This window comes from Chanodichthys erythropterus, chromosome 16 (genome assembly GCF_024489055.1).
Source record: "Chanodichthys erythropterus isolate Z2021 chromosome 16, ASM2448905v1, whole genome shotgun sequence".
Classification (NCBI taxonomy): Eukaryota; Metazoa; Chordata; class Actinopteri; order Cypriniformes; family Xenocyprididae; genus Chanodichthys; species Chanodichthys erythropterus.
The window spans coordinates 5,246,102-5,261,675 of record NC_090236.1 but is presented as its reverse complement, the minus strand read 5'-3'; the positions used below and the strand labels follow the sequence as shown (position 1 = coordinate 5,261,675).

The 15,574-nt window shown below is 35.5% G+C and overlaps 1 protein-coding gene across 2 annotated transcripts in view; it reads right to left on the bottom strand.

Annotated features, from left to right (window-relative positions):
- The window catches only part of kcnab1b (potassium voltage-gated channel subfamily A regulatory beta subunit 1b), a 76,361-nt gene that overhangs the window by 51,270 nt on the left and 9,517 nt on the right, over nt 1-15,574 (bottom strand). The window contains exon 1 of one of the 2 annotated variants that reach the window (XM_067361981.1): nt 8,487-8,701. The exons of the other annotated variant lie outside the window; for it this stretch is intronic. Coding sequence (XP_067218082.1) covers nt 8,487-8,701 — 215 coding nt within the window. Of the gene's footprint in view, nt 1-8,486; nt 8,702-15,574 lie in introns of those variants that run through there. 2 annotated transcript variants of the gene reach the window in all.

The following is a 15,574-nucleotide window of genomic DNA, read 5'->3' as shown; positions in this document are numbered from 1 at the left end:
TAAATATGTTTTTAGTACCTAAATTTACTTGCTGGCAATCTGAGCCATGATGGCACTCAGCCATCGGATTTCGTCAAAAATATCTTAATTTGTGTTCCGAAGATGAACGAAGGTCTTACGGGTGTAGAACAACATGAGGGTGAGTAATTAATGACAGAATTTTCATTTTTGGGTGAACTAACCTTTTAAGTGCTATGATAGTGTCACAATACATTTTTGTAAGGGTTTTGTTAATAAACTAACATGTAGCATTTAGTTGACCAGACAGATAAAAGAGAAGCATTCAAATATGCTTCAGTATGACTGTTAAATTTGAATGCACCCACCTGCATGAAGAAGTGTTTCAGTAAAACTGTTGTAAGCGTATGAGCTTGTGAGAGTGTGTGTGTGAGTGTGAGTCCTCATTACTGTCTCTTGTGATACTGTAGTCATCGTAAAACAGAATTGATAATGAGTTTAGAGCAGTCAGGGGACTGCTGCAGAGTGTGATGACTAACTACCGTGTGTGAGTGCGGGTGGGTTCTGAATGATATTAACACAGTGTGTAAGTCCTATCTTTTAATAAAAATGAAATGGTTTTAAAATATAACTATTAAGCCTCATCAACAAATGAATAACACAATACGATGATTAACAGATAGGAAACTGTGTGCAGGAAGGGATTTTCAAGGCACCACAGGATGTTCCTCAGTTCTCTCTCCAGCAGAATCAGGTTTAGTCCCTCAGCAGTGTCTGAGCAGCCAATTAAAGACATAGTTCGCCTGAAATTAAAATCCTGTCATCATCTACTCGCCCTAATGTTGCTCAAACCATATATTCTACTTGTCTACAAGGAATGCACTAACTATCTAACCAACCATTAGTTCTGTCATGACAACTCTCATAGTGATATGACAATGTTTGTATGTTTGGCCTTGGCAGGATAAATCTGCTACACTGTAAAAAATGACCGTGATTTTAACAGTAAAAGACTGTAAAAATGCTGCGGTGAAAAACTGTCAATTGGTTTACAGAAAGTTTCTGTACTATATACGGTGAATAACTGTAATAGATCTAACGGTACATTTAATGTAATTTTACGGTAAAATACCGTTAAATTCACAGTTTTTGGAAGTGAAAAATAACAATTCATTGTAAAATTTACAGTGAAAAAACGTAAATTGACATTCCCACAATTCCCTGCGTGACACTTCACATTTGATATATTTTAAATAACTCTGTTTCTTCTTAGTTTTTCTAATTTTTTTCTAATCAGTTATGTACATTAGGGTTTTAGGTTACATATAATGTTGTTAAATTAATGTTTATTGCATTTTTAAAATTTCATGCATGTTACCATGATGGTGTTTAGTGTGTGTGTGTGAATAACACTGTGTGCACCTTCTATATATTAGTATTGTCTTTCTCAGCTTGTGGAAAAGCTGCTTGTGATGAACTTTAATTCATCATGTGACTCTTATCACCACTGTGTTTGGTGACTGTCAGTGTATTATAAAGGTACAAAACAGATTTTAGTACTTCATTAGGTTAAAATACTGTTATTTTACGGTTGGTAAATTAACATTTTATTGCATCTTCAAAGCGTTCTACACGATCCCAGACGAGAAATAAGGGTCTTATCTAGAGAAACCATCACTCATTTTCTAAAAAAAAAAAAAATTGAAATGAAATACATTTTAACCATGAATGCTCATCTTGAACTAGCTCTCTTCTTCTTCTTCCCTATTAGAATTACAGCAGTGTAGATGCTGCTAAGTGTATTACTGCCCTCCACAGGGCAAAGTTTGAATTAAATTCTCATATACAATATGCTCGTGCAAGTATATAACAATTAGTTCAAACTTTGACTTGTGGAGGGCACTAATACACTTAGCAGCATCTACACTGCTGTAATTCTAATAGGGAAGAAGAAGAAGAGATCTAGTTCAAGATGAGTATTCATGGTTAAAATGTATTTCATTTTAATTTTTTTTTTTAGAAAATGAGGCCATTGAAGTCCACTATATGGAGAAAAATCCTGGAATGTTTTCATCAAAAACCTTAATTTCTTTTCGACTGAAGAGTGAAGAACATGGACATCTTGGGTGACATGGGGGTGAGTAAATTATCAGGAAATTTTAATCTGAAAGTGAACTAATCCTTTAATTTTATTACTTAAGGTTAATTCAATGCCATTTAGTTGAATCAAGTTAACATTCTTAATTTTGTCCAAAACTATTAAGTTCAATTATCCTAAAATTAATATCAAACAAAAATTAAAACAAGTATGTTTAATTGATTAGTTTATTTAGTGAATGCGTTCAAGAACAATTTTCAAAACTTTTACTCTGTGAAGACTCTTATTGTTAATCGTTAGCCAAAGGATGGTTTTGTTACATCCAGGGCATGCCCAAAATAGTTGTTTTTTTATTAAAACAATTTTAATTGTTGTTAGCAGATCCTCAACCCAAGCACATGCTCTACACTTCACCACAATGGTAACCACGAAAAACACTATACAGAAACTCTTTTAAATATATATAGAAAAGAACATTAAGCATTAACAAGTCTCCCAATCTTATCATCTATAAAAAAAATGCATAAAATAACATTTTATTTCAACATTTACTCTCCCTATCCTGCCCTGTGCAAAGCATGGTGGGAAGGGGAAATACTGTTCCTAGTTTTAGCATTTATGTAGTGTCAGCTCAAATAGATTAAGTAAAGTGGTTGAAAAGAATTGTGTTGGATTAACTTAATTTACTTAATAAACTGAACAAGCATCACATGTTATTTTTGGCCTACTTAATTGAAACATGTTCTTTCGAATTGAATATATTGAGTTGAGCCAAAATGCAACCGTTTCTAGTCAGTTTAACACAATGCAATTGTTTGAATGAGAAACCTAATACAATAGTGTTGAATGAAATTGATTTATTTTTTTTAATAAACTGAACAGTATTTTAAAATAATTTTTTTGAGTGTAGATTGATTGATTGATTTTGAGTGGACTATGTCTTTAAATTCACACCGGTAAACTTGGCTAATACTGCATCATCACAAACGTGTCTCCCAACAAACCCAGAAAATGAAAAAGTCAAATATTTCTGTGCCCTTTAGGCTGTGTGTTAGGCCTCCTTATCCTGGATGCACTTCTGAAGATTCTGGAACACAGTGACTCTCTGCTGCTGTGTTACACACACACAAGAACACACACACACACACACACACACATTAGCACAACGGACCATTACGGTGTGAAGTAACATGCTTACAAGCTAAATAAAACTAACACATACACTGATTGATTTCTAATAGGCCAATGGCCAAGAAAACAGAAGCCCACACCAATACAATGACAAGGACGAATGCGTGCGCGCACACACACACACACACACACACACAGCACGACTGCCCATCTGGACTGTGCAGCACCAGCCAGTGAACCATGAAACAGTGCAACTGTTTGCTTTAGTGCTATGAATTCAGAAATACCAGGCAAAATTATACTTCTATGATTTGAATAAATAAAAGAGAGAGATACAAACACACACACACACTCTGGTTCACTATCCTTGTAGGGACTCTCCATAGACATAATCGTTTTTATACTGTACAAACTGTATATTCTATCCCCTATCCCTAACCCTACCCATCACAGAAAACGCATTTTTACATTTTCAAAAAAACAAAAAAAAATCCCATCATTTAGTATGTTTATTAATCAAATTCCCCCATGGGGACTACTGGTTGGTCCCCACAATGTATAGGTGATCTCAGGTTTTACTCTCCTTGTGTGGACCATTTGTTAATGCTTAATCTGTTGGGCACACTTAGATATGTCCTTTTACAAATCTGTGGACATCAAAGGTTTTTAAACTGTGTCTTAAGCCTTCTTGTCATTTATAAAGTCAGAGAGTAAGGGAGATGGAAAGAGAGACTTTACTGCATAGAATTTTTAGGGTTTAAGGGTTTGTTCACCCAAAAATGAAAATTCTGTCATTAATTACTCACCCTCATGTCGTTCCAAATCCATAAGACCTTCGTTCATCTTCAGAACACAAATTTTTGATAAAATATTTTTGATAAAATCCGTTGGCTCAGTGAGGCCTGCATTGACAGCAAGATAATTAACGCTTCCAGATGCCCAGAAAGCTAAAGACATATTTAAAACAGTTCATGTGACTGCAGTGGTTCAACCTTAATGTTATGAAGGGACGAGAATACTTTTTGTGAGCCAAAAAATCAAAATAACGAATTTATTCAACAATATCCAGTAATGGACGATTTCAAAACATTGCTTCATGAAGCTTTGAAGCTCAACGAATCTTTTGTTTTGAATCAGTGGTTCGGATCGTGTATCAAACTGCCAAAGTCACGTGATTTCTGTAAACGAGGATTCATTACATCATAAGTATTTCGAAATTTCAATTGGTTCACCACTGGGGGGGCGTGACTTTGGCAGTTTGATACACACTCCGAACCACCCAGAAAGACAATTTACAAATATCACTAAAAATAGCATGATATCATGGATCATGTCAGTTATTATTGCTCCATCTCCCATTTTTCACTATTGTCCTTGCTTGCTTACCTAGTCTGATGATTCAGCTGTGCACATCCAGACGTTAATACTGGCTGCCCTTGTCTAATGCCTTGAACATGGGCTGGCATATGCAAATATTGGGGTCATACATATTAATGATCCCAACTGTTACGTAACAGTCGGTGTGATGTTGAATTCACTTGTTTTCCGGAGGTCTTTTAAACAAATGAGATTTATATAAGAAGGAGGAAACAATGGAGTTTGAAACTCAACATATGTCTTTTCCATGTACTGAACTGTTGTTATTCAACTATACCAAGGTAAATTAAATTTTTGATTCTAGGGCACCTTTAAATATGTCTTTAGCTTTCTGGGCATTGAAAGTGTTAATTATCTTGCTGTCAATGGAGGCCTCACTAAGTCATCGGATTTTATCAAAAATATCTTAATTTGTGTAATTTGTGAGGTCTTATGGATGTGGAACGACATGAAGGTGAGTAATTAATGACAGAATTTTCATTTTTGGGAGAACTAACCCTTTAACACTCACCAAGCCCCAAATGATTTTTTTTTAAAGTATTTTATTTCATTCCATTTGATCTATTGTTATTGCAACCCGAATAAAATGAAGGGGGAAAAAAATCATTCTGTGATTAAAAAAAATGGAAAAAGTTAAATAATTCCTTATTTAGATTAAGGAAATTATACCAAATACAGTAAAACATATTAATGGCCTGCACATTTTCTCAATACTTGCGATTAGTGAACCCTGAGCAGAACAAACACAGAGATGGAACAATCATTTAATTTCATGTCACACATTTATTCAATTACATTCATTTTATACATTCTGACCACGCACTACAAACACACACACACACTTAATCAAAGACACATACTGCGGTGCAACAGAAAGACTTTAAAATGTTAGCAGGACTTTCTAGAAAAAATGTAATTTTACAAAAAGACCTGAGGTTCTATGCTGTCAGAGCAATTGCTATTTCTAAAGATTAAATCACAATGAGTGACAGATGATTAAATCACAGAGACAGATATTTGTTCTCCAGGACATCCGTCAAATACGGATAAACACGAGGGTCATTACTCATGGTTAACTTAGTCCTGTGAAAACAACCTAAGAATTCTCTGCAAGAGGCAGGTTGTGCCCCGCAAGCAGTGTGTTTGCCTCTGACGATTGGAAATGACAGTTTTGTTTTGTCATGTGACTTGATTGTGACAGCCAGTATTGTTTTTCATGACTATTTTCCCATCCTTTCTCAAAATCACAAATTATCTAACCATTTTTCACCCTTTTATTCTGACCCTTAGAATTAGAAACAGACGATTTTTTTTTTTTTTTGCTGCTGCTGCTGCTGTTCCTTTAAGACTATGTAAACAGCCTCTTTGCATGTAAAATTAACTGCTCTTTGCCATGCTAACACTTGGAGCACAGGATGGGTTTGCTGCCAAGACAAATATAGTTTGCGATGCTCCATCCTCCAACAACAACCTATCTGCAATGCTTGCATTACCTTGTGACAGGTTCACAAAACAATCCATGCTGAAATATGCCACACAAACTCTTAAGGTCATACTAAAATGACCTGAATCTTGTTAAAAATGAAGTTCAGCTTTACTTTCCTAACACTGGGATCCTTTGGAAAAGATATACAGGTAGCAGCAGGAGCTAAACACAACCAAGAGCAGCACAAGATTTCACACATTTTAATATTATCACTTGCTTTTCTGCTGTTCAGGAATTATAGTATCTGTAATATTGTATCTGTTCTTAAATTTTTTTTTTACATCAAACTCTTAGTATTACGGAAGAGGATTAGGGCCAAGCAATAATAAAAAAAAAATAAAACCATCTCAAGATTAAAGTTGTTAAATTTCGAGAAAAAAGTCGAGATAAAATGTTGAAAATAAACTCGTTAAATTACGAGAAAAAAACTTGTTAAATTTAGAGAAAAAAAGTCTAGATAAAATGTTGAGAATAAAGTCATTAAATTATGAGAAAAAAGTTTGAAAAACAAAACAAATTTGTTCTCATAATTTAATGACTTTATTCTCATAATTTAATGAGTTTATTCTCAACATTTTATCTCGACTTTTTTTCTCGAAATTTAACGACATTTTTCTCATAATTTAACAAATTTGTTCTCGTAATTTAATGACTTTTTTCTCTTAATTTAATGACTATTCTCAACATTTTATCTCGACTTTTTCTCGAAATTTAACGAGTTTTTTCTCGTAATTTAACGAGTTTATTCTCAACATTTTATTTCGACTTTTTTCTTGAAATTTAACGAGTTTTTTCTCGTAATTTAACGAGTTTATTCTCAACATTTTATTTCGACTTTTTTCTTGAAATTTAACGAGTTTTTTCTTGTAATTTAATGACTTTATTCTCAACATTTTATTTAGACTTTTTTCTTGAAATTTAACGAGTATTTTCTTGTAAGTTTACAAGTTTATTCTCAACATTTTATCTCGACTTTTTCTCGAAATTTAAAGATTTTTTTCTCGTAATTTAACGAGTTTATTCTCAACATTTTATTTCGACTTTTTTCTTGAAATTTAACGATTTTTTTCTCGTAATTTAACGAGTTTATTCTCAACATTTTATTTAGACTTTTTTCTTGAAATTTAACGAGTTTTTTCTCGTAATTTAACGAGTTTATTCTCAACATTTTATTTCGACTTTTTTCTTGAAATTTAACGAGTTTTTTCTTGTAATTTAATGACTTTATTCTCAACATTTTATTTAGACTTTTTTCTTGAAATTTAATGAGTATTTTCTTGTAATTTTACGAGTTTATTCTCAACATTTTATCTCGACTTTTTTCTCGAAATTTTACAACTTTAATCTCGAGATGGTTTTATTTTTTTATTATTGCTTGGCCCTAATCCTCTTCCGTACTTATTTCAAAAGATCAAGACAAATTAATTTCCTTATGAAATTGTTCTTTTAATTATGCAATTAATTTACTGAAAGCGTAATAAATGTCAAACATGAGTGTGTGAAGCTGGACATCAGCCGAGGGTGTTCAGGTTTACCCTACTGCCCAATTATGATCCCTGTCCGACAGCTAATGTGTCCAATTAGAGTAAATCAAGGCAAACTGCCAGTTCTCTGTCGTTATGGAAACTAGCAGATATGCGATAACTGTTGCATGCTTGTGGTATACTTGTGTCTCAGATGCAATTAATTATTTCCAGCACAAAAACCATTAGTTCACACCTCCCCCTCATATTCACACACACATACACACTGAATGTTTTCAGTTCTCCACACCAGCCTTTACTCTAATTCACAATTTCACACACAAGACAAGAATCCGCTGTTCGTTTTCAGTGTGTAATAAAAAAAAAAGTAGGCTATTATATTGTTCTAAATGTAGCCAATCAATTTACTTTTAACTTCATTAATCACTTCAACAAATCACATTATTAACCACTCCATCAAACTAACAATCACTTTAAGATCATTTTTCTCCGCATGAACTAAACACTTACAAGGATAATTCGGCCAAAAATGAACATTTTGTGATAATTTACTCGTTCCAAACTTGTATGACTTGTGTCAAAAATACAAGATAATTTTTTTTTTTTTGAAAGTCAGTTAATCTTTCAGACCCTAATCACTTTCAAAAAAAATTGTGTTCCAATAAAGAATGAAAGTTATCCTAGTTTGGAACAACATGAGCTTGAGTATTCTTTTTTGGGTGAACTATTCCTTTATTCCTTTGTCAATAATGACAGTTTACTAGAATGAGTTTGTTCATTCACAGAGTAAACTGCTATTTTTATAGAAACCTGTCTTTTTGAGAATAAAAAGAATGTTATCAAAGCTATAACTAGAGCAGTCAGTGTAAAAAGATACTCCAACTGTGTCAGAACTGATATCTTGCAACAATATCATCAGAGTTTTCTGCGATTGCCGGAAGTTTCCCCGTACCTGTACTTCATGCCGGTGAGTTTCCCAGTGGACTCTTTCAGGGAAATGTGGTGCCTGTGCGTGAAGGAACCCAGACTGCGAGCGATCAGCGCCACCGTTCGGAACCGTGCCCGTGCCGCGCTGGCCGTGCCCGGACTCGACGTGTTCTGCTTGTTCGGCTCGCTTGTCCGCGGGGCCTTCAAACCGTGATCTGTACACGCGAAGGACACCTGCATGGCTGTTAGCTGCGAAGGAACTTGAGCAGGGAAAACTGTCACAGCTTGTCCTGAAAGTCCAAGAGAATCAGGATGCAGTTATGGCTTGGATCTCAAAAGCTGAAGAGTTTAGTCACTAGTTCAGAGTTTAAAAATTCAAAGTGTTCCTGCCTCTCTCTTTCTTAAACTCTCGCTCTCTTTCCCAACAGGAGCCGATCCCGTCTGTGCCGCCGTTTGATGCTCTTCTTAACCTGTGCAGTGCTGCTTTGCCCTTCACTCTTCTCTTCGCCTCCTTTTTGTCACTCGTTCCTCTCCACTGATTTTCGCTGACCCTCAATGGTGTTTCTCCTCAGGCTGATGACGGGCAGAGGGGGGTTTTCTTCAGCCCACGCTCATCACCGAGACTATAAGAGCAGTCCAAGTGCACCGCAGGAGACACACAGCTATGAAACAGACTCCGGGACTCTGGGAAAACACTCGGCGGGTGGCAAACCGGATGATCGATGTATTCCTTAAAGTCTAGGACTGAACAGGACCCCTTTCCAGAAGCAGTCCAGATGAGTGAGCCGCAAGGTGAAAAACACGCTGTGTCCCGCATCTAAATGTCCTCTTACCAAAAAACAGGCAAATGCAGCTCAACTGGCACAAAAAAATACAGTCAGTTTGATGAAGATTTATGTAAACAAAAGCAGACAGGCGGAGGAGAGGACAGAGAGAGAGAGGGATGCGGCATGATCACTGGGGCTGTAAGTGAAGGAGAAGCTAACAGAGAGAGAGTGAGTGTGAAAGAGGAGGCATGAAAGCGTAGTATGTGAGAATGATGCTCAATCAGAGATGATAAGGAGAGAGGAAAGAGAGAGTGGGAGAGGAAGAGAGAGAGAGAGAGACTGCAATGAGACTGAAATAACTGCAGTCTCTCACCAGCGGCTCAGTGCTGCACTCAACAGCGAGAGGGAAGACAATCCATCTGGATGGGACTATGTGTGTATGCGTGAGTGAGATACGTTTATAATGCAGATGCCATTCTCATTTCGCAGTGTGTCACATGTAGTCTGCTGCGGAAACTTGAAAAAGGGTGTGATGGAACAGTTAATCATTGATTTGACATCTTTTAGCATATATTAAACCCTGGAAAGATGTTATTGACTAATGTTACTGATGTCTGGCTGTCAAATCAAATGCAACATGCAAGATGGCCATCCTAAAAGAGGCAAACGAGGCTCCTGTCAGGTCATGCGGTTTCCCTGAAACTTCCTTGTGCTGCAGTGGGATTACGACAATGATTGTGCCATTCAGCGAAAAACTAGACATCAAGTTAAAGCCCAAACCTGGCCCAGCCCATGTGATCTGACCTGACTGGTGCACTCAGATATTCAAGACTAAACCTGACTGAACCTGAAAAGTTTTTATTTCCTGTCTATGTGAGTAGACCCAGATGCACAGACTCTCACACAAAATAAGTTTGGGTTTTTTAGGAATTACAATCTACCTGACAGGAACCCAGCGTCATATATGGAAAAACTGTCCAAAACCGCCCTGAAACCTGTCCTGGCCGGCTCAGTTACTGTGATAAGGCTGAATTTCAAAGGATATTCACCAGCAATGCTCTCTCAGTGTAATGTTTAGACTAAAACACAAGTTAAATAAAACACAGGGCTTATACACGAGGAAACATAATTAGTATGAAACAGAACAGGTTTGTGGGACTAAATGATGTTTTATTGACAAAATTCAGGAGGAGCAGGTTCAGATAATTAACCTAATTAGCACAGGTGGAGCACATTCAGTTAATCAACTCAACCAATGACTAGAGGTATAAATACAGCAGACTTAGCTCTGTTCATCTGAGAGTTTATCAGCATCTCTCCTCCACCCCAATATTCGGGCCAATATTCAGAGCTCGGAGATCTCCCCCCCGGACAGCACGCCAAATGTGCATAACATTTATTCTATTGTACATATAAACTCGTGAATTAACTAACGAGCAAACTAACTAGGAATCCAGCAAACAGGAACAGTGAAAATGGAACTATAACGGGATATAAAAGAACAAAACTGTTACACTCAGAACACTTATGAACGATTAATCTGGTCATAAGAAGAATTCTTCAATTCAAATATACACTATTTGCTTATGAATTACAGTACATTTTTAACCCCGGGTTATAGGTTAAACCTAACCCTGTGTTAATAACAATGAAATCACTTGATCAGAAATGGCGGAAAAAATGACAAATATATAAAATAAAATATCAATAAAATATGGATTATTAGATGAAAAGCTTATATAAGTAGAAGTAGAATAAGTTCTAAAATTACTAAAACTAAAATAGAAATACGATGGAAATATTAAAAAAAAACATTAATAAAAATGACAAAAGCACATAAAATGACTAAATCAAACTATAATTGAAAATATAAAAATAAATGCTTTCTCAATATTACTAAATTATGGTTTATTAATAATAAGTGCTGTCAAATTGATTAATCGTGATTAATCACATCTAACATAAAAGTTTGTGTTTACATAATATATGTGTATATTATATATACACACATATATTATATTTATATATAGTATATGTGTGTGTGTCTGTGTATATATACATATGTACATATAGCTATAAATGTTATATGTTGTAATTAATCACGATTAATTGATTTGACAGCCCTATATTAGAATAACCAATAACCAAACAAGTGACTGTCCTTATGAATGATTCATTAAATCATTCACTCAAACAATTTTTTCAAGAACACCGATTCATTTAGCAATGAAACAAATGACTGTCTTTAAGAGAGAGTCGGTACATCATTTATGCAAACAATTTGTTCAGAAACGGCACTACTGCGTGTTACATGCGAAATGGTTTATTCTGCTGTGGCTTCATTGGCGGAACAAAAATGGACTAAGTAACTGGCAATATTGTGTCTAAAATAACTCAATATTTACTTTTGTTTATTGTTGTTTAAAATCCTAAAATCATATTAAGATTATATAAAATGTATATAATGTTATTATTTGGCCCGATTTCCTGAAAGAGAAAGAGTTCTACTTTAGGAGTACACATATAGATGACCTCAAAGCAAACAGACATGACCTAAGGTGCCATAAAGATTTTGGAGCTACTCTGCAGTGCAGTGGCCCTCCAGGACTAGCTGAATAACCCTATCTGTCTGACAGTCTTAACTGAGTGTAAGTGTGTCACTAAAGTGAGCTTAATCGGAGACTGTCACACTTTGGCGTCCCCTGATGGAAAAACTATTCTGGCACCCTGAGACAAAGATCTCTCTAAACGTCCCCCTGATAATGAGCCTCAGTCAGAGATCACCCACTTTATTACACTCTCGTCCAAATAAAGAGCTCTAACAGGAAATTAGTTTAGTCAAACATGGTTTTGCAAGAGCCCTCTGAGAACACAGCTCATTTTTAACATCTTAGTTTATCCAGATACATTATCATAAGTTAAGAAGTTTCTCCTCTCTAAGAACAGCCGAGACAGTCACTGATTTAGAAACACAATTAAATGTAAAAATTGGAGTATTGGCACCACTATAAGATGAAATGTAATCTCGGGGGACCATTTAGCCCTTCTGAACTGAATTTAATTGTCTGATATTAAATTGTGTAATTCTGTTGGCTCTTTTTAAAAGTTCTTTCCTTATATAGACTATAATTCATTATATTTCAATGGGTAAAGGCACTTTTTTGTCCCACACATTAAAAGGGTTAGTTCACCCAAAAATGAAAATTCTGACATTAATTACACCCTCATGTCGTTCCACACACGTAAGACTATCGTTCATCTTCCGAACACAAATGAAGATCTTTTTAATGGAATCTGCGAGCTTTCTGTCCCTCCATTGACAGTCTACGCAACTACCACATTCAAGCCCCAGAAAGGTACACTGTAGAAAATCAAAAGTTGAGAAAACTTAAAAGATTAAGGCAACAAACTTCAATAGATTTTTTAATTTTCCCAACTTTTTGTATTCAGTGTATACAACAAAAAGTTGAGAAAACTCAAAAATCTCCTACAAAAACAAGTTGAGAAAACTTAAAAATCTGCTGAAGTTTGTTGCCTTAAACTTTTCATTTTTCTTAACTTTTGATTTTTTATAGTGTAGAAAAGGCATCATAAAAGTAATCAATGTGACTCCAGTGGTTTAACCCCAATTTTATGAAGCGATGTGACTGCTTTGTTTGTACAAAAAAAACCCAATCATTTACCACTTTATTTACAAAATATTATTCTCCAACATGGTTTCACGATAGCGCCACGATGCATGCGTGTTGTGTTGGTGCAAGAGCAGACGTTGTTGCATGAACGCATGTTTATTAATATTTTTTAAATAAATTAACTTGAGGGTGACTAATTAATGACAGAATTAATTTTTTGGGTAAACTATCCCTTTAAAGGTCCCGTTCTTCGTGATCCCATGTTTCAAACTTTAGTTTGTGTAATGTTGTTGTTAGAGTATAAATAAAATCTGTAAAATTTTAAAGCTCAAAGTTCAATGCCAAGCGAGATATTTTATTTAACAGAAGTTGCCTACATCGAACGGCCAGTTTGGACTACATCCCTCTACTTCCTTCTTTAATGACGTCACTAAAACAGTTTTTTGACTAACCTCCGCCCACAGGAAAACACAAAAAAGGGGGCGTGGTCTTGTTGCACTCCCACAGAGAAGAGCAAAAGTTGCGTTTGTAGAGTGTGTTTGTCCTCATGTCGCCGAAACGCTGTTATTTTAATCCCGCAGTCCAATCACCTTTGTTTGGCCTTCCCAGGGACGCTGTACTTAGAGATCAATGGTTACAATTTATGTTTAACTCGTTTCCCAAAAATTATAATTGTGGTATCCTTACTGCAATAGTTAATGTTGGACTGCAGTGCACATAATGGCCATAAGAGGGGACTATGTTTATGTATATGGCTGATTTCCGTATGAGGTACTCTTCTGAGTGAGTGCTAACGTTGTACATTTTCTGTCGCTGCTTGTGGACATTAAAGAGTTCAGTCTCTCGGGAATTATTGTCTTTTGTGTTCATTCGGCACAACACCACAATAATCCACATGTAAAACTATTTGCAGCACACGTTATGGTAAGAGGCGTGACCTTTCCGGGCAAGGAGCGCTAAGCTGCTGTCGAATCACAACACAGGAACCGCTGGCACAATCAGAACTCGTTACGTATTTCTGAAGGAGGGACTTCATAGAACAAGGAAGTCATCAGCCCGTTTTTATGACAGTGGAAACAGCGGTATACAGATAAGTAAATTATGTGAAAAATACTGTTTTTTTACACGTGAAACATGTACACATGTTATATTGCACACTATAAACACAATCAAAGCTTCAAAAAAACACGAAAAATGGGACCTTTAAGACCAAAACAATACAGACACATTGCTTACACAACTATAGAATTTAACTTCTAACTACATTAAAAAGTAGCCAGTAAACTAGTCAATGTTAATTTTTTAACCAATTTTTTACTTTTTATTTTAAATTATTTTAAATTTATTGACATTATATATTACAGATGAGAAATACACAGCTTCAGATCCGATCCCCAGATCAATCTTGGAAATTTAGAATGACTGCATTTTAAAGGTGCCCTAGAATCAAAAATTGAATTTACCCCGGCATAGTTGAATAACAAGAGTTCAGTACATGGAAAAGACATACGTTGAGTTTCAAACTCCATTGCTTCCTCCTTCTTATATAAATCTCTTTTGTTTAAAAGACCTCCGGAAAACAGGCGAATCTCAACATAACACCGACTGTTACGTAACAGTTGGGATCATTAATATGTATGACCCCAATATTTGCATATGCCAGTCCATGTTCAAGGCATTGCACAAGGGCAGCCAGTATTAACGTCTGGATCTGTGCACAGCTGAATCATCAGACTAGGTAAGCAAGCAAGGACAATAGCAAAAATGGCAGATGGAGCAATAATAACTGACATGATCCATGATTACATGATATTTTTAGTAATATTTCTAAATTGTCTTTTTAAATGTTTCGTTAGCATGTTGCTAATGTACTGTTAAATGTGGTTAAAGTTACCATCGTTTCTTACTGTATTCACGGAGACAAGAGCCGTCGCTATTTTCATTTTTAAACACTTGCAGTCTGTATAATTCATACTTTGTAAATCTCTCCAACAGTGTAGCATTAGCCGTTAGCCACAGAGCATATAGCCTTAAACTCATTCAGAATCAAATGTAAACATCCAAATAAATACTATACTTACAGGAATCGATGCATGCATGCAGCATGAATGACGAACATCTTGTAAAGATCCATTTGAGGGTTATATTAGCTGTGTGAACTTTGTAAATGCACTGTATTATAGTCGAGAGCTCGGGGGGCAGGGAGCATGCGATTTAAAGGGGCCGCACAGCCTGAATCGGTGCATAGTTAATGATTCCCCAAAATAGGCAGTTAAAAAAATTAATTTAAAAAAAATCTATGGGGTATTTTGAGCTGAAACTTCACAGACACATTCAGGGGACACCTCAGACTTATATTACATCTTTTGAAAAGACGTTCTACGGCACCTTTAAAATGTCATGTAAAAAAGTAGATCTAAAATCTAGTCAGTCTTTTTAATATTGCCACAGTACACTGGAATGAGGTATCAAGGAAAATGTTTCAAAAACATATAAATATTAATTAATTAATTATGAATGTTAATATACATGAATATGAATAAATAAATATTCATTAGTTCACATAATTGGCCAGTTCAGGAAGGTGCTATTATCATGTATTGATGTCATAAAGCAGAATAATCTTATCTTAGACTTGTGGATGTACAGTATGAATGGGCTGTTACTTCATCTTGGTAAACAAGATCATTATAACCACTGGCCTCAGCATGGCA